Source organism: Callospermophilus lateralis, chromosome X (assembly GCF_048772815.1).
Source record: "Callospermophilus lateralis isolate mCalLat2 chromosome X, mCalLat2.hap1, whole genome shotgun sequence".
Lineage (NCBI taxonomy): Eukaryota > Metazoa > Chordata > Mammalia > Rodentia > Sciuridae > Callospermophilus > Callospermophilus lateralis.
The window spans coordinates 17,034,446-17,055,432 of NC_135325.1; the positions used below are offsets into that span (position 1 = coordinate 17,034,446).

Here is a 20,987-nt window from a genome sequence, read left to right on the forward strand (position 1 = left end):
TCTCCTGTGTAATTATTCCACCTCCCCTCTGGCAGGGATAAATGTTTTTCAAATGACCCATACTCTTGAACATGGCGAAATTCAAAATGTCTGTTCCATGTACACATCTATAGACATCCACAAATATTTAACTATCCAGTTCCAGATTCTTCCATCTAAACTAAGAAAAGAGAGCAGAGCTTATAACAGATAAGCCCTCATGCATGGTGTTTTATTTATTTATTTTTCTTCCTACCGCTGCATCTCAGGATGCCTTCTGCTTTGTGCCTCTGTGTCAACTGCAGTTCTTTCTGGCAATAATATGAGACAAGATTAACTGAATTTCAAACGTATGGGACTTCATTCCCAGAAAGGATGCTCTATTCATATTGAACCTTTCTATAAAAATGAACAGTTGAATCTAGAGAACGGAAATGGAATAGGGCTGTATTCACAGTACGATAAGGAGATTAAATACGAAGAGCTATGTGATTTATCTCTTTTATTAGATGCTGCTGAAAAGGAGATTAAGCTTTTAAAGAGTCGTGACCTTGGTATAAATTCCATATTTAGCCAGTGGTGAAATATTATAAATAGTGAAGGGTATATGCAACAACATTGAACATGAGTTGATATAAGAGATATAGTGAGGTTGACGGTAATCTAAGGGGTTAATCCACTTCTAAAGATAATTTTGATACATAGTGATAGTGATGCAGCAATAATACGTATTAGGAGAATTTTATCCATTACAAAGTACACTCATATTGGGATGCTTTTTACATCCCATGATAACTCTATGAGGTTAAATTCTTGATGATTTTATGTTCAAGTATCTGGACCTCAAGAGAGATATAGTTACTTGTTCATGGTCACACAGCTTATTAATAAAATCCTCTGCCTATGAAAAATCCTCTTCTTGATGTATTCTTTGTCACATTTGGATAAAGATTAGACCCTTTAATATTTTATTTCTAGCACATTTAATCACATTTCTAACATAGCTATGATATTATATTCTGATAATGGAAGTGTAATGTGTATTTTCTTTCATTATCATTCTTGTCATGATTCCTTCATATAATTGTAATATTCTAAATATATTTATACACATAAAGAAATTTAAATTATTAGAATGTTTCTTTTTATGACAAATTATGTTACCAAGTTGTAGATCGCTTATATGTAAACCATTTGTTATTTTAATCAACAGTTGGTTACTCCAATGAATGTCTTTCCTTTCTTGTAAGAAAAGTCTAATAAAAGAAAAATTAGAATGGACTTGAGTTGATACCAAAATTGTATAGAAAGGAATTCTACTATGAAATGTGCCTAAATCATATAAAATAAATATTATCCCCCAACCCAATTCTACTTTTAAATTTAACTAATTCATAGTTTAATTCTGCACTTCACACTCCCCTTTTTGTTCCTTTAGATATATAAATGAGAGACTTTTATCATAGAAAGTAAAAGGCAAACACACCTTAATTTATTAAATCTGCCATATTTAAATAGTGTTATTTACAATATTTTCAAATATACAACTATACTACAGGTTTGCCTCTTAGTTTTACCTCACATAGGACCTTTAGAAATTTATATCTAATAAGAAAACACTCAGGCAGTTTTTTCAAAGCTACAATATTTGTCCAGGAATTCACTAGGTAAAGGAAAATTCTTCCAAATAGTTTACTGTGATAAATTTAACATGGCAAATAAGTTACAAATATACTAAAAGAACTAAAATGGTCCTGAGTTAGCAACATCAGGAAGCACTACCACCCCTATGTTTTGAGAGACAAAAAGAGGAAGAAGTGGTGGTATCAAACCCAGAAGCTGAAACAATAGTTACTTTCTTAGAAAAGACCAACCCAAACTCAGTCATGAGAAAAATGAAGAAATGGAATGCCTATGAATGGGATAAAGTTGTGAACAGGGCTTCCTTTCCCATGGCAATTAAACTACTTTGGAAGAGAAAATATATACTATATCAAGAACGAATATCAAGGCAAGACCAAGTAGTGATGATTGATAGAATAAATACATAATAGATTATGGTATTAATGAATTATGAACCTTTAATCAGGCATTGTGTTGCACTCCTATAATCCCAGCAGCTCTGGAGACTGAGGCAGTATAATTGTACATTCAAAGCCAACCTCTGCAAATTAAGGAAGCCCTAATCAACTTAGTGATATCATGTCTCAAAAATTAAAATCAAAATCAAAAGGTCCAGGGATGTGGTTCAGTGGTTAAGGGCCCCTGGGTACATTCTTTGTACAAAAAAATGAATTCTTACTATTATTTATGAATTTTTGGCATTAATTTTATTTTTAAATGTTGCATTTAATTATTGTTTATATTATTGAGTTTGTGGTACACCCTTACTCATCTCATGCTAGCTCTATTGAGGTGAGTTGTAATGTCTTGAAGAACTTCCAGCTATTTTACTTGAGCAATTGAGTAGATGGTGTGGCTTTCAGTGAGCATAGGCTAAGAGTAGATTTTGTGATAAAAGTAAAGGCTTATTTGTGGGACATATTAATTCTGAAGTAAGTTTCTTTTAGATTCCAAATAGGTATGATAAATATGAACCTGTATATACAAATATAGAGCTCAAAGCTGGAGGTACATGTATAGGAAACACAACATAGAGATGGTTTTTAAAATGAGAAATTTAAATGAGATTACATAGAAGGAGATTAAAGGTGATAATATATATAAAATTTTATAAAAATAACTTTAATGAGGTATGATTCCTATACTAAATAATTCACCCAATAGTATACAATTCAGTATTTTATTGTGGCAAAATATCTGTAACATATAATTTATGATGTATCCATCTTTATTATAAAACTTAGTGACAATAATTACATTCACAATGTTGTACAGTCATCAACACTATTTCCATAAATTTTCAATCATCTCAAACAGAGACTCTCTACCCACTAAGCAATTATGTCATATTCCTTCCTCCCCACATCTCCTGGTAACCTCAATGTTATTTTTTTTTGTTTTTGCATCTATGAAATTCCCTATTCTAGGTATTTTTCCTTTTATGTTTGCCTTTTTTTGTTTACATGATGTTTTCAAGGTTTATCCACATTGTACCATTACCAGAATTTTATTTATTTCTAAGGCTAAATAATATTCTACTATTTTATTTATTCATTCCTCCATTCATGAAGATTTGGGTTGTTTTGCCATATGAATATTGTGAGTTGCACTTCCAGGAACATTGGTGTTCAAGTCCTTTTTTTTATCCCAGATTTCAATTCTTCTGGATATCTACCTGGGAGGATAATTGTTGGATAGTCTAAATTCAACATTATGAGGAACTGCCAAACCCTTTTCCATAGTGGAAAACAGAGTATCCAGTTTTTCCACATCTTGCCAACACTTGTCTTCCATCCATTTTTTTAAATGCTCATCATCCCATGAGGTGTGAAGGAGTATTGTATAAAGTTTTCTGTACAGTGTTCTCTCTCTCTTCCAGTTTCCTATCAGTAGAATATAAATGACAAAAAAGCAAGTCCTTTGTTTATTCTCTGCTTTATTTCCAGCCAGGACAGGCATATATTTATTGCTCAATAAATGTGTTGACTAAATGAAGGTTAAATGCTCAAGATGTGATAGTTATATTATTTTAAGTGATAGTTATGATCATTATTTTAATGAACAATAGTTATATATTCATTTCTATAGTACTCTTCATTTCAGCTGCTGGACATATTCTTTTATTTTGTTTTTGGTTATTTTTTTATGAAACAACATGCCATGTAAATGAGAAGTTAAACGGGATAGGGTGCTGAATTTACGTAGAATGAAAGTATTTTAACCAGAACAGAAGAAAATGAGATGAAAAGAAATCAAAGACTTGAAAAATATAAAACTAGGAATTGGTGGACAAAACAAGCAAGATCTCATGTGTTGTCTTCAAATTAAAGCACAAGCTGTTGCTTTGAACATGTATTTGATTGAGGTAGCTGTGATTCTTTTCTTTAGGGAGCACTTCTGGTATGTATTTCTTTATCCTTCAAGCTTTTGTTGAGCAAGTAATGTTTTGTTTTCCCAGATCCAGATAAGATGTTCTGCTCTCTCTGCATCTGAGGAAATGGGAATACTTTCTAAATGTGCTAAGTTAAAGATGGATCTAGAGAATATCATGCTAAGAGAAATCTGCCAATCCCCTCAAAACCAAAGGCCAAATGGTTTCTCTGATTTGTGAATGCTAACATACAACAAGGTGCGAGGAATAGAAGTTCGATAGATTAGACAAAAGGGAATGAAGGGAAGAGTGGAGGGTTAGGAATAGGAAAGACAGCGGAATGAATATGACATAACTTTTGTTTGTTAATATATGAATGCACACAGTGAACCTCCACATCATGTACAACCACAAGAATGGGATCCTAATTAGAATAAGATGTACCCCATGTATGCATAATATGTCAAAATGCACATTTACTATCATATATATATATATATATATATATATATATATATATAACAAATTTTAAGAAAAGATATCACTTTCTATTTTTATTTTGCCTGATACATAAAAAAATTAAAATTGTACATATTAATGGAGTACCATGTAATATTTGATACACATATACATTGATTAATGTTTAAGTCATGTCAAACATATTCATCTCCTCACTTAACATTTTTAATGGTGAAAACTTTAAGAATCATTTCTTCTAGCTATTTAAAAAATCCTTTCTTCTACAGTACATTGGTATTATCTATAATCACTATAATGTGCAATAGTACACCAGAAGTTCTTGCTTCTAGTTGTAACTTAGTACCCAATGATCAATGTTTTCCCAATCCCTTGCTGCCTTCTATATTCTTTCCAGCCTCTGGTATTCACCATTCTATTATTGAGTTCTGTGAGATTAACTAGTTTAGGTTCTGCATGAAGGAGATCATGCAGTGCTTGTCCTTCTGTACCTTTCTTATTTCACTTAATATAATCTCCAGTTTCATCCATGTTGCCACAAATTTTAGTATTTCACTCATTAAAATGGCTCAACAGTATGCTTTTGTGTGTATAGACCACATTTTCTTTACCAATCCATTGGTTGATGAAGCATTTCATGTACTTGCTAGCAATTTGTATGTTTTATTTTGAAAAAAAATGTCTCTTGTCTATTGTCTATTTTTTGATCAAAAGTGTTTACTCTTTATGTGAGACTCTGATAATAAGGTTTGATAAACATTATATCTTTAAAAGAATATCAGTCCTCAGAACCTGGAGATAGAAACCTCTACTAACTTTATGGAATGAGTCCAGTTTCTCTCTTGTGTGTGTAATAGGAACATGATATAATGTCCTTTTTAATGAAGCTTATTTCTAATCTTTACAGTTTATTTTACTTATTACTCACAATTTGAAGTCAAGGAAAACAAAGTTATTCTCAATAAATATTGACCTACAAATAAAACCAAATAAAGCATATGCCACTATGACATTTAAAAATATTTAGGGATGTATTCCTAGAAAAATAGCCTAATTATGAGTGCTATTTTCTGACCTTGTCCAAATTTTGGCTTATATGTAGTTGGGAAAGAATTTCAAAAATTAAAATAACTCTGAAAAAAATCTATTTGTAAATGGGTAACATTTGAGCAACTCTTATAGCTCTGTTCTCCTTCATTTGCCAGATTTAGCAGTGCAATAACTATTATGATCACCTTAGAAATAGTTGCCCATATAAAGGTTTGAAAACAAACATATATTTGCAGTTTATACCAATTAGATTCTTACATTTATTCTCAATTTACCTTATCTTTTACATCAATAAGGATAGCTATGGTTCTAAGAAGGCCTGCCATGTTTAGGGTGGAATAAGGAGTTGATCAGATGGTTATGTGTAGTTATTCAATGCTGAGGAGTCCTTGCAGTTCTGTAAGGACTCTCTTTTTTTCCCCACGCCCAGAATACATATCTGCTTTCCACATCCACTGTCAAGAAGTGTGCTATTTCAAAGAAGCATAAACAAAAAAGGGTAGAGTCATAAGTGGGACTTTAGGTGAGAGTTTTTCATAGAGTAAGAAAGAAGCACTGTAACCAGAACTATGTAGCCATTAACAACTACTTTATTCATTTATTCATTTAACATATATTTTTGAGAGTGCATACTAGGCATTTATGGAGATCATTGAACCTATGGAGTCTCTTCAAATGCAGGAAAAACAGTTGACAAAGTTAACATCCATTCGTGTTTAAAACACTAGAAAACTAGGGATACAAGGAACCTACCTGAGCATTGTAAAGGCTATCTGTGACAAACTCAAGGACAACATTATTCTGAATGGAGAAAACCTGAAAGCATTTCTTCTAAAAAGAGGATCAAGTCAAGAATCCTTACTTTCACCACTCCTATTCAATCTAGTCCCTGAAACTCTAGCCAGAGCAATTAGACAAGAAAAGGAAATTAAAGAGATACAAATAGAAAAACAATAGCTCAAATTATCTCTGTTTGCCAATGACATGATCCTATATTCAGAAGACCCAAAACCTCCACCAGAGTACTTCTAGAGCTCATAAATGAATTCAGCAAGGTAGCAAGATACAATATCTTTGCCCATAAAGCATGTCACTATACTCCAATGGTGAATCTCTTCAGCTTCAATAAGTATCTATGAACAAATTCCTATAATGCATTTTTATCCATGTGGCAGCAGAAACTGGATTATTCTATAAGGGAGGAAGAGATGAAGATACTTAAAGTAAAAAGGAAGTTTTTTGTTCCTCAAAAATGTTACGCATAGAATAAATATATGACCCAACAATTGAAATCCTGGCTATTTACTGAAAATAATTTTTCATCAGAGTGTTAACAAACATTCATAAATAAATGTTCATAGTAGCATTATTTATAACAGCTAAATTCTGGAAACAAACAATGCTATTGGTTTATGACTAGATCCACAAAATGTATCATACCCAGACAATGGGATAACATTCAACCAAAAGAACAAATGACTCACTGATGCCTAAAACAATATGGATTACCTTGATAGCATTATGCTAAGTGAAAGAAGTCAGACATCAAAGTCACATTGTATGATTAAATTTATATGATATATCCAGAATAAGCATATTGCTGGAGACAAAGGAGATAGAAATTTTCCAGAGACTGTGAGGAGGGGAGAACAGAGAGTGATTGCTAATGGGTGCGAGTTTTGGGTATGATAAAAATGTCTTAAAACTGTATATATGTACTAAATCCCACTTAATTGTATACTTCTAAATGGTTAATTTTATGTTTTGTATAGTTTACTTCATTAAAAATATGCCTCTTAAAATTCAAACAGCATGCAACTTGCTCCCTTATTTAATGTAAAAAGTGTGTATATTAGCAGCAGGTGCAGCTAAATAACTGGAAATAAATCAAGTAATTGCAGATTGTAATTGTCATGGAGACACTAAACAAAAGGTTAAAATGGATCAAGGTTGAAGAGTTCAGCCAAAGACTTCACTAAAGAAATTATTTGTAATATGTGTGACCTTGAGCCCATGTTCTGGACCTCAGTTTCCTTCAGTGATGGTTTTTATTCTCTCTCCCTATTTCCAATCCAACACTTATGAAGTCTACAGAGGTCAGATTTAAAGATGCTCATGCTCAAGAGTAATTCAGAGAAATACTGCACTTGAATTCTATATGCTAGGACCTCCTTATTTCTAATATGCCAGGAATATAAGACTAGAATAATAAAATGGTAACTTTATATTGATCTCTTTTCAACAAAGAAGAGAGAGGGAAAAAAGATAATGATTTTAAATTTACAGAAGACTGTAGATAGAATTCAACTCACCAGTTAAATTTAAAAAAATAGAATTTCAAATGTGAAGGCAATAAACAAGCATATTTAGGTCTTAGCAGCTGCTCAATGGTTTCACTCTAATCTTTTCACCAAGGGCTGATTTCAACCACAGTTAAATCAATAGGTCCTTCAGAGCTCTTCTGAAAAGAAAAACTAATCCAAACAAATCTTACATTTAGTGTCAGTAGCTACAAGCATAGTGTGTTTAAGAAAGATAAGATATAAGAGAGGAGCCATGTGCATAGCTTCAGGCATCACCATAAAACTGATGGAACAATAAAAGGTGATGGGGGATTGGAAGGCTTTAAGATTGAAATAAAGTATCAAAGTGCATTTAAGGCTTAGAAAACTTTAAGACACTAACTCCCTATCTAACCTTGACATTTTTTATTCCCACTACTTTGTTTTCACAACTAATAATTAGACCCTATGGTCAAATTTATGGTGAAGGATCTGCCTTCCAGACAGTTCAGTTTTACTGAGGTCTCTGGTAATCAAGTTTTCAGATATGTTGTCCTCCATGCTGCTTTTCAGTACCCAAAGGTTTGTGACACTTCAAAAATCTTATGTGTTTTTATTGTTATAAAAATCAAATATGTGACATGAATAAAGACCAGTGAATGTTAGACAATATAAAATGTAGAAACAGACCAATGTAATCCTTTGAAAACACTGATCAAATCTGACTTCCTTTCACAGCACTTCATGAAGTGAGAAAGGATTGTCAAACATTATGGAAATGTTATTATTTCCCCCTGAGGACCAGGGAATTGACATAATACACAGATCAAGTGTTTAGTGATACTGTTACAGGACATATTTAAAAATCATGTTACTGATAATTCTGTTAGAGGAAGAAAGAGAGACATCAAACACTATGTATTATTATGCATAGGGGGAGTGATTACAGAATAATTTTAACTGTGCTCTACTAAGGTATTTCATAGTATGGCTTTTAATAAACTTTATCAGCTAATCAGATATACAGAATTTTTCTTCCCAAACATAATTTTCTTTGTGACCTCCTGCCTGCACTTCAGGAATTTCCACATTGTGATCTGTACTTGTGCAATGTAGTTCTTCTTTTTTTATTTTTTTATTGGTTGTTCAAAACATTACAAAGCTCTTGACATATCTTCTTAAGAAATGAATTTTAAAATCTCTGATAGCTCCCAAGTCAGGATTGTCCTCTATTTCAAAGTAGCACACTGCTGAGAAACATAGGATCTTAGTGTATTGTGCTCACTTCTGGCATCTATACTTAAAGCAATTATTTTAAATTTTATTTTTGTGTCACCCATTGGTTTCTTCATTATATCTGAAAATAACTGTTAGCTCCCAATATCTGTACTGGATTTCAGGTTAGATTTTTTTCTTTTATAAGATAGGATTCAAAGCCACTGCTTTCAAAAGCCAATTCTTTTACACATACATAATATTATATATTAGTGGAAAGAGGTGATGGAATCATGATATTTCATTAACTGCCACTTGATCCCTTTTAGCCCTTATTAGATTTTGGGAACTTTAAGGACCTTAAAAGAAATTTAAGCTAGATCATATTTTTTTTTCTCCTGGAGATATTAATTTTGGAGTATACAATAATATAAAAGGAGGTACTAGGGATAGTAATTATTTTTTTACTTTTAAATGCTAAATATGTATATATATATATATATATATATATATATATGGACAATGAATATTTGTACATATATCATATATATATCATAATTGTGTGTGTATTTATATATATACACACACACATATACATGAAAAATATTTGTGTGCTAACTCACTGCTAATTCTTTCCAGTAGCATATAGAATAGATCAATGAATTTGATGTTAAAAGATGTGAATTCTAATCCTACTCCTGCCACTAACTAGATAATAGATCTGGAAAAATCATTGTCTTCATTAGGCATTGGGTTCCTCAAGCCATTGAAAGAAGTAACTGTATGGGAATTGTTTGTACAATATGTTCTGTATACATGGTATATGCTGCTGGGTTACCCTTGTCAGAGAAAACTAGATTTTTTAAGTCCATATAAATATTTTCTTCATGGGAAACAGTAATTGATTGTCAAGTCTCAGTTATAAATAAAACTTTTCTCTGTACACATGCATGTTCTGTCTCACTAGCCATTTTAATAAGCATTGAAATCAGCAGTCATAAGTTTTTGCCTAGACTGCAGCCCATCTGTTATAAATAATAAAAGCCAACTGAAATATGTGCTAATGATTTTACCCTAAATCCTGTAGGAGCATTCTCCTTACCCCATTTACCCCATTCCACACTATTTCCCTGAAGGCAGAGAGATATAGCAGTCATGTTACAAGTTTGATGATGGTGGAATGCACTCTTTGTTTTGAGAGTGTGCAAATTCCCCTCAGGGAGAATCACATGTTTATTAATGTGTCACAAGATGCTTGCTTCTTGTTAGCTCTTCTCAATAAATAGGACTATAGTGTTTATTGAATGTTACTTTATTTTTAGATATTTAAATCACCTTCTTATGAACAGAAACAGTAAACAAGTATTAAAATATTGAAAGCAATTTGAAAATAGTGCTATCTTGGGGAGTATGGAATTCCAAACATTACCAGACAGTGGTAAACAGTCATCTCACTGGTCTAAGGAACAAAAGTAAAAAAATGAGAATACCTAAGAGTGCTCATCTGGTATCACTTTCTGATGATTAGGAGTTACTTCCATGTATAAAAGAGAAAGAGGCAATGGCTGGCTTGGGGAGTCCACATGTTTCTTCAACTTCAGTCATTCTTGTCCAATCCACTCAGATATCCCAAATGAAAAGTATTAGAGCTTTTCTGTTTTGCTATACTTCATACTAATTGTACACACAAAAAGCTGAAGACATCACATAATGATATTTTCTAATATACCTCCTGAACAAAACACTGTGTTGCTATACTGTAGAATGGAAATATAAAGAAAGTGGAAATAAAGAATGCAGTTCTGATAGTAAGATCTCACACTTACTGAGTGCTCACTATAAGACAGGCACTGTTTCTAATCTAATATTTTACAAGTTCTAACATGTTTGATTTTCACAGTAGCCTATGGTGTCTTTAGCATTATTTTGTAGTTATAGAGATGAGGAAAAGGAAGCCTAAGGGTCCAAGAAACATTCCCTAGTTTTCAAGAATAATCAGTGATTGAGCTGGAATCTGAATCGCTTCAGTTGGGCTTTGTCATTGATGTTCCTAACCCATCCCTACCTATGTAAAAACATGCCTGGTATTTGATACAAGGAGGTATTATACATTAGACAAACTAAGCAGTCATTTGAGGAGAGAGAAACCCTAAGATTTATGTGAAAGGTTCCACATTTGAAAATACTTATTTACATATTCATAAGTGTCTTAGAGTCAATAACTTAACTTAAATAATTATTATTTCTGAAAAAGTATAAGCTTACAATGAGCTTGGAAAGAGTATTCTCTAGTTTGTATTGGAATAAAATTAATAAATAATGCATGGATAATATTGGGTGCAACCCCAGAAGGGATATGTTTTTCAATTGAGTGTGAAGCTCAAACTCAAATTTAGCACACTTTCTTTTCTCTTAAAGCTGTTTCTTTTTCAGTATTTTCCATGTTGAAAGATTGACTCTACCTTTCATATACTTAATTGAAAAAAAGTATCCATCTTGCATGCCTTTCTGTTTCCTCGCAGTTGTATTGATTTAACATCTTAAATATATTTTGAACATGACCCTTTCTACCCCAATACAAATTACCTTTTTTGAGGGTTGTCATTTTTTTTCCTAAATGAGTTTATTGCTTTCCAATTGGCCTTACTGCATTTAGTCTTCCTTCCAATTCAATCTATTTTTTCTCATTATTTGGAAATAATTTTCAATATCCATATTTCATCATTTTCAAATATAAAGTCCAAACTCTTTGAAGCAGCTTACATGATTTTCATTCTTGCTCTTGTGCACTCTTCCAGTCTCAGGTCTTTTGTAACTACTTTATACTCCAGCCATATCATGTTATTTGTAATTCCTTAAACATATCCAGTTGTTCTATACCTTCCAGCATCTAAATATACTATTGCCTGAAATGGCCCTCCTCAAAATTGCTAAATTCTTACTCATTGTTTAAGACAATCCAAGTATCACCATTTATGAAGTCTTAATGTTTGTTTCCTTGAAACCACTTTGGTAGTATATATGTTTTGTAGTATATATCACATCAAATTTTTCAATTGTTTTCTTTCTTTTTTTAAGAGAGAGAGAGAGATAGAGAGAATTTTTAATATTTATTATTTTTTTTTAGTTTTTGGCGGACACAATATCTTTGTTTTGTATGCGGTGCTGAGGATAGAACCCAGGCCGCATGGATGCCTGGCGAGCGCGCTACTACTTGAGCCACATCCCCAGCCCCTCATTGTTTTCTTATATATATTTTTTCTTGAATTTTGGAAGGCTGAGGATAGGAAACATCTTCTCATTCTTGCAAAGTCCCTAAACTCTCAGGACTCTTTTTGGACTTCTGAATAATATTCCTTAATGGTTAATTGTTTTACCGATTAAATACTTGAGATCTACTTGTAGGCCAGAAAGTATAGAAAGATGGAGATGTGTACATTCAAAAAGAATCTTCTAATTTTTCTAAATATTCTTTGTTACTGTAACACTAAATAACTAATTTATTTTCTGGTCATTCTCATATTTATTTAGCATTATTAGCATTTAAGCAAAGCAAGGATCTAAATCAAGGAGCTGCTTAAATATCAGAGAATCTTGACTTCATAAGGAAGAGGTCCATTTACACAGAAGTGGAGGAAAAAGGAACCACCATCACTGAGTACCTATGACAGGATTTACAGGATTCTATTAATACCCTGTGTAATACTCAAATAAGTACTCTCCTTCACCCCACCCCAGGCTCAGAGGAGTTAAATAAATTGCCCACTTTTGCAGAGATAATAAGCAACAAACAAAACTCAAATAACAGAAATTTGATGGCCAATTACATAAATTAGCACTTGGACTCTTACCAAATGGAAAGTTCTCTACCAAACATTATACCTGATGTTTATTTATTTCCATTGTCCAGCATCATGCATAAAACATTATCAGTGTTCATTGAATGGCCACAGACTTACATAGCAAGCATAAGTACTGCAATTTACACATAAATTTCACTCATTAACTCCTAATTATTCAAAAAAAATATTTCTATTCTCACTTATCCAAGTTATAATTTTGACTTTGGAGCCAGGAAAAAACAATGAGGTGCTGAATTAATGACCCAGTTGTGTAGAATATGTCTATGAGCAAAGAGTTGTTCTTATGATACTTTAGAATGCTTTTCTCTGACAACCTGAACTCCAAGTCTCAAGCCAAATATATATGGATGGGGAAAGATTATGATTTCACAATACTATGTTTGGGGGGGGCACTCAAGCACTGAGCCCCATCCCCAGCCCTATTTTGTATTTTATTTAGAGACAGAGTCTCACTGAGTCACTTAGCACCTCGCTTTTGCTGAGGCTGGCTTTAAACTCGAAATCCTCCTGCCTCAGCCTTTGGAGCTGCTGGGATTACAGGTGTGGGCTACCAATCCTGGCCCTTACTTTTTGTTTTGGGAAGTATACTAGAGATTGAACTGAGGGTACTCTACCAAGGACCTACATCTCAAACACATTTTCTTTTTATTTTGATGCTGGGGATTGAACCCAGGGCCTTGGGCATGCCAAACAAGCACTCCATCACTTAGCCACATTCCCCAGATCTAAAACACATTTTAATTTTTATTTTGAGGCTGGGTCTCACCAAATTGCTCAGGATAGCCTCCAACTTGCAATCCTCTTACCTCAGCCTCCTGAGTACCTGGCATTACAGATGTGCACCACCATGCCTGGTTAATTTTTTAGAATATTTTATGCCCAGACTCAATAACATTTCTTACTAGTAAGACAACCAGTAATGCAAGTCTTGAGCAGCATTAATCCTGCCCTTTCATTGTACTTAATAGGTCTGTTTTCAGTGCTGGGGTTGTGGCTCAGTGGTACAGCACTCACCTAGCATATGTGAGGCCCTGGGTTAGATCCTCAGCACCACAAAAAAATAAATAAATAAAATAAAATTATTGTGCCCAACTACAACTAAAAAATAAATATTAAAAAAATGGGTCTGTTTTCTACTTCTCTGTTGAGTTTGACAATTTTAGCATAACCCAAAGCTTGACTTTCTTCCTGACCTAAATTTTCCTTTATTCCTTTTATTTTCTAGAAAAAAAAATCTTCATTAAATACTTTTCATACTGAACCTGGATATAAAACAAAACTTTTTTTTTTCCCTAGCAAATATAAAATATACAGTTAGCATTACAGGACCAAGTGTTGTTTAGTTACATGACAAGAGGGAACCCTGAAGAATATGCCAAGAAAAAATAAAATGAGTTAAACAATGGACTTTCTCCTTCTTTTTTTTTTCCTGAGTGATTTAAACACTCTGTGTTGGCAGCACTTGATTTTTGTTCACAGTGGGTCACCATATTTATTCTGTTTGTTACAGAAACTCCACTTACTGTATGAAAGTATCCATCTCACTGACAGTGGGTGAAAATGACACTGGACTCTGCTACAATTCCAAGATGAAATACTTTGAAAAAGCTGAACTTAGCAAAAGCAAGGAAATCTCATGCCGTGACATAGAGGATTTTTTGCTACCAACCAGAGAACCTGAAATCCTTTGGTATAAGGTATGGATCGTGAATGAATTTATTGCCTATAAATAATTTAATGTGTATCTTATTCTGGGTAAAATTGATAAAAATTAAGTAGGTATGATATAGTTCAGTTCTGTTTTCCTAGAATGCTACAGCAAGTTGTGTTGGTCATTTTAAAACTGTGACTTTAATAAATAGCATATTGGTTAACATTTGTATTGGTATTCTATTATAATAAGTTGCTATTTTTATATCTTATTTAGGGACAATTCTTTCAATTCTATTATAGTATAGGTTGATAATTTCAGGAATTAAAATATGTTGAATATTGATTTAATAGCTCTTCATATTAGCATTATAAAATATCTCCAAACTAGAGAAAAATAATTGATTTACTTCTGTGATAATATGATATAGTAATTTTAATTAGATTTCCTATTTAATGAATATAACATTGTCCAAATTCTAATCTAATCTAAATGTATATAAAAGCCTACATATTTAAAAGAAATAACATCTGAGAATATTTTGTACCATTATGAAAATAGTATTAAACTTATTTTCTTTAAAAACAAAAAGAAACTTTAAAATTAAAGACAATATAGTCCAATCCCCTTTTTCCATATCATATCAATAATATTCATTGAAACTCCATAATTTATTACACTTTTAAGCTTATGTATGCCATTTAAGAATTTTTTTTTTTTTTGCTTTGGATGTACTAAACAAATAGAGTATTGATGTGAACACTTTTATGGAATATTTTATCTGTGTATTAAAGATTCCTCATGTTAAATTTACTTTGTCTAACTTGCTAGAAGTTGGACTTGAGGAAACTGGGCCTCTTAATAACTAGATCCACAAATGTCAGTCTCAGAATAGGAGCCCTCATAACTGATTGCTCATGAATTCAAAATCTGTTAAAAATAAAGCAAGAAAAAACCCTTGAACAATTTCAAAAGGATTTTTCCAAAATTAGCAATGCTCTTCTCTGAGTAAGATTTAATTTTGATTCTTTATAATGGGCAATGGAGAACTCAGAAGATCAAGGGAATGGTTGAAAATTTTTTTGATTTGTCCCTTTGTTTTCTATTCCTAGAGATGTTAAACAGCACTCAAAATTAGCAACACTGATTTCTGTTCCTTGGGAATGTGGTTTTTTTAATTTATTTTTTCATTTTTATATTTGAGTATTTCTAATTTTTGATACTTAGAAGTTTTCATGCCTTCAAAAGGCAAATTGTGAACAAGTCCTGATGATTGCTACAAGGGGAGTGATAGTAGAGAAATTAGACCCAAGTTCTCTCAAACCAAATATTGTTCTAATCGTATGTCTATGTGGTCATTCAGCTGCTAGATACATAACTAATAAATTGATATTACAAGTTCTATCTCTTTCATCACCTTCTGTAAAGAGCATCTCAAATTTTGCTGAAAGATGAGAGGCTATATACACTGACAAACATTTGATTTAAAAATAACTGGGTTCATATTGGTGCTTTAGTCGTGTTTCCACTATCACCACAATCATTTTGACCTCAAGCTATAAAGACCATAGTAATTGGTAGAGATACATTTATGTAGAAATTAAAAGTCTTATATTTCAGATTATATTTCCATTATTAGGACTTGACATCTATAGTCTAAATAGCTGAGATTGAAAGATGAATGCTAAAGTAGAATACTATGAAATAATTATTCTGGCTAAATATAAATTCCATAACTCAGCACAAGATTTATGCAGTTTTGACAACTTACATAACTAATGTGAACAATAGAATGTGTATTTTGATATAAAATAGCTGGATAATTGCCCCTCACAAGTATACAGAAACATTGAGCCACATAAAATCATGACATGCAAAAATTTGATCTGGCAATAAAATTTTTTACAAATAGTATTTTCTTTCAATAGCGTCAAAGGTGTTAAGCTTTTTAATTTTTTTATCCTCATTCCATTGATTTCAAATCTGGCTGGGGGATATGGACTTTTGTTTTGGCAAAAACAGAAATCTCCTGAGCCAATGTCATTATAATCCAAAGCTTAATTCAGAAACCATAATTTAGTAGGTCTATCAAAAAGGAAAATAGATATTTATGGGAGTATAAAACCCTGGCATAAAATGTTGGCAATATCTCTAATGGATTATAGAATATACATGCTATGAAGAGATTTTATTTTTACTAAATTAAACATCATTTCAAATATTTGTACATTCATATATTTAAACTATTTTATAATTTAAAACTTTCTACTTTTCATTAAAATAATATACTTTGTGTTTTCTCTTATTAATATCAGTATGATTAATTTCATAAACATCAAATGTTAAGCATTTGCTTTTAAATTAAGTTAGGAATAATGAACATATATGTCTTTTCTCATAATTAATGAATAAGGGGCTGGGGATGTGGCTCAAGCGGTAGCGCACTCGCCTGGCATGCGTGTGGCCCGGGTTCCATCCTCAGCACCACATACAAACAAAGATGTTGTGTCCGCCAATAACTAAAAAATAAAATATTAAAATTCTTTCTCTCTCTCTCTCTTCTCTCTCTCTCTCTCTAAAAAAATCTATTCTTTAAAAAAATTAATAAATAAGTACATATCTAATGTAGAGATGCTAAACTTACTAACATGCCTCTTTCTAAAAATACTGTTTTCAAATTGAGGTACCTGATTTCCCAGAGATTTAAAAACAGAATGAAATTATTTAACATTAATTTCAAAAACTTTTGTCACTTAAAAATTATAGGTTTAGAAATTACCATTATAGTGATTTAAAGAACCTTATTTTTCAATACTACATGTACTACCCAAAGTTTATGTTCTTTATGTAGGAATGTAGGACAAAAATATGGAGGCCAAGTATTGTATTCAAAAGAGATACCTTGCTTATAAGAGAAGTCAGAGAAGATGACATTGGAAATTATACCTGTGAATTAAAATATGGAGGCTTTGTTGTGAGAAGAACTACTGAATTAACTGTTACAGGTAATCACAGTTTTTAGTATTTCATTTGCAAGTAATGAAATTATAATTTTAAGTTAAATTTGGGGCTGCATATTGATTTTTTTTAATCTATGCTGTGAAAAAGCACTCAACCAAATGCTAAGTGGATTCCTATAGGTGAAATTTATTCCTACTTGCTTTTAAATCATCTCATGCTGAAATACATTTGAAAGGTTAAAGAGAATGTGTTTAGGGAATTATAGAAATGCTAGCTTTTTAAAGTACTTGAAATAATAAGTTTACAATTTCAGAAAATTATGCTTATATTTTGTAGTGGTATCATTTTGGGAAACATTTTCTAGAGTGATGAAATTGATGTATGAAATCTACCTCTATGTTCTGTTTTATTCCAAATTAGAAAAACCATTTTTCTCTTTTCTTCATTTATCTCTCTATAAATCTGACATATGTGATCTTATGAACTGGAGGTTGTAGGTGTATTCACCAAATAATTATGTAAGAAGCATTACCTAGCATTGTTCCTGTGTCTGGTTGTTAAAGTGGGAAGACATAAGTACAATTTTAAGAACACTGCCTATAGTCATGAATCTACAACTCACTTGTCTTGTGATCTTGGTTTAATCACTACAATCTTCAGAATATTAGTTTTAAATGTATAAAATGATATAACATTGGCCTTATTTAATAGAGGTTTCTGCAAGGATCAAATGATGTAATTTACTATGTATAAATTAAGTATATAAAAGTAGGATTATATCAAAATGTTCATAATTTTGGTTGTGAATACAATTGTATTAATAATTTTGTTCACTTTATTGTAAAACCACTTTCTAAAAACAGTTCCATATGAAAATGCCAGGATGGGGGTGATAGGAGCAATATTGAGTAGAGAAAGACATTATTTGAGAATTCTTATTGAGAGAGATGAGTGATGAATTTTTTAGTATGGTCATATTTATGAAGCACATTTAGAAAATCATAAAAACATTAATTTAAATTAAAGAGGCTTTGATTTGTTTATTGATTCACATAAAATAATTTTCCTCTATACAAAAATGTTTTGTGATATAGATCTCATAAAAATCACTTTCTTTTAAATCACCAAGTTATGATATATTAGCTGAAAACTTCTTTTGGTTTCATGGAATTTAATTGATGAATAATAATTATTTTGATAGAAGGAAATTTTAATTAAATAAATATGGTGCTCTTTGGCAATACTTTTTATAAATATTAGACATAGTAAACAACTTACACTTGCAAAATATGATAGAGTTGAATACTAAAAACAAATTTAATTTCTGATTTGTATTATGTACCTACCATAAACATGTCTATAACTTGCAATCATTTGGTTTTCAGTTTTGTTGTGTTGAATAGTGTCTGTATAAGAAAATTCAAATCAACACTTTTATCATTTTACCTTTATTTTAATGGGCCAGTAGAAAATATGACTGGCTATACCTTAAATATTGAAGATTTCTTTCTATTCATTATTTTACTCTGTTTATACTGAAGAATTTTTTCCAAGCAGTAGGAATTGAGGCAAACAAATTTTAAAATATTAAGGAACAGATACATTCTGAATAGAAATAATAAGCATTTCTAGTGTTTATTCTTCTGAATGTAGAATTCATCCTTGTTAAGCACATTTTTTTTCCTTTCTAGAAATACTATAACTCTTAATCGTTAGCCATATGAGATAAATAGAAAGTGGATATTCAGTCCTAAAAGGTCAAACAATTTACATAAGGCTTAATTGGTAGAACCAAGAACAGAATTCTTCTATCCTAAATGATATTGAGGAGCACTATACTTTCCTAATCTTGCTTCAAAATTTCATAGTTTTTCTCATGAGAAAATAAAGAATATTTAAATCCTGACATTCAAGAGAAAATTAGTAAAAGTTATAATGAAAGTTTTCTTCAACTTATTCATTCAACTTATTACCATAATTCCATATTAAATAGTATTACTGGTGACACTTTTGGGCAAACAGATTACAAAGTTCATTTTGAGTACATATGAATCTCTTAGTAAATGGAGAACTCCATGCCATAGAATTAAAACACTATGTATTAAAATGCATTTTAGAAATTGAGAAGATATTTTGTGCATAGCATTGATTTAAATGGTGTAATTGTATAGCACATTTACTTTATAACCAAATTATATAGTAATTCTTAAGATATAAATTCTGTCCTTCAGTAAAGCAACAAAGGTGAAAAGTTTTGATGAAGAATCAATGTATTTTTATCTTGGTTTTCTGTATATCATTGTCATATCATTATATTGTACTTAATATAAATGATATTCCAAGCATATCATTAAGTTTTAGTGGAATTGCATTAAGCTGATGATAAACAAATATTTTAAAGTTTGTTGGAACATCTCTTTAAAAATAAAAAAAAATCTATATGTGGAAAGGAAATTTCTGGCTAAAGAGTCTAAATGTACAGGGTGCAGGAAATATTGTTAGGGATAATGGCTGATTCTTCCCTTATTGAAAGTGTATCACATGTAATGGAATAATAAATCTACCCAGCATTTTGGGTACTTCAAATATTCTTATATTTAAAAATTAAAATTTTCTCAGGGTCATCTCTACCCCCAACTGTCTTTTCTAAGTCTTAACTATACTCAAGTTTTTACTGTTCTCCATATATCTTTCCTGTGAACCCTTACTCATACTGTTTTTCCATTGGAAGGTTTTTTCTTCCATTTGATCACAGGACTGATGTTTATGCTTTCTTCAAGGCACAACTAAAATGTTACCTCCTCTTTGAGGCAAGCAGTCCTCACTTTGATGGCACTTTTAGCATCCTACTGTGGTACTTAGCACATTGTTTTACAGCTATTTGTTCACACACATTCCTGCTTTTCTCTAGGGATGTGAGCATCTTAGAATCAAGAACAATCTCTCTTTTTTATTTTTTTCAATTAATTATACAGAACAGCAGAATGCATTTCAACTCAGTGTACGCAAAAGGAACACAACTTCTCATTACTCTGGCTCTACAGGATACAGAGTCACACCATTTATGCAATCATACATGTACATAGGGTAATCATGTTTATTTCACTTCACCATCTTTCCCACCGCCATATCCCCTCCCTTGCCCTCAATCTCCACTGCCCAATCCAAAGTTCTTCCATTCTTCCCTTGCCCCCCAACCCTACTATGGATCCGCATCCATATCTTTTTTTACAATTTTAAATAGGCATTTGGTTTTAGAATAGGTTTAGATTTACCAAAAAATTTCAAAGATAGTAGAGATCCCATATACCCATATCCAATTTCTTCTATTTTTACTATCTAACATTAGCATAGCACATTTATTACAACTAAAGAAGTAATGATGATACATTATTATTAAAAGTTGTCAGTTTATTCATTTTTACTTATTTTTTGCCTAACATCCTTTTTCTATTCCATGATCCTATTCAGGATAGGACATACATTTAGCTGTCATGTCTCAAGATTCTCTTATC

General features: G+C 31.6%; 1 protein-coding gene across 1 annotated transcript in view; it reads left to right on the forward strand.

The window, feature by feature from the left end:
- Il1rapl1 (interleukin 1 receptor accessory protein like 1) overlaps positions 1-20,987 on the forward strand; it is a 583,048-nt gene that overhangs the window by 68,981 nt on the left and 493,080 nt on the right. Inside the window, exons 3-4 of the mRNA XM_077107516.1 lie at positions 14,371-14,557; positions 17,363-17,516. Of these exons, the coding sequence (XP_076963631.1) occupies positions 14,371-14,557; positions 17,363-17,516 (341 nt within the window). The remainder of the gene's footprint in view (positions 1-14,370; positions 14,558-17,362; positions 17,517-20,987) is intronic.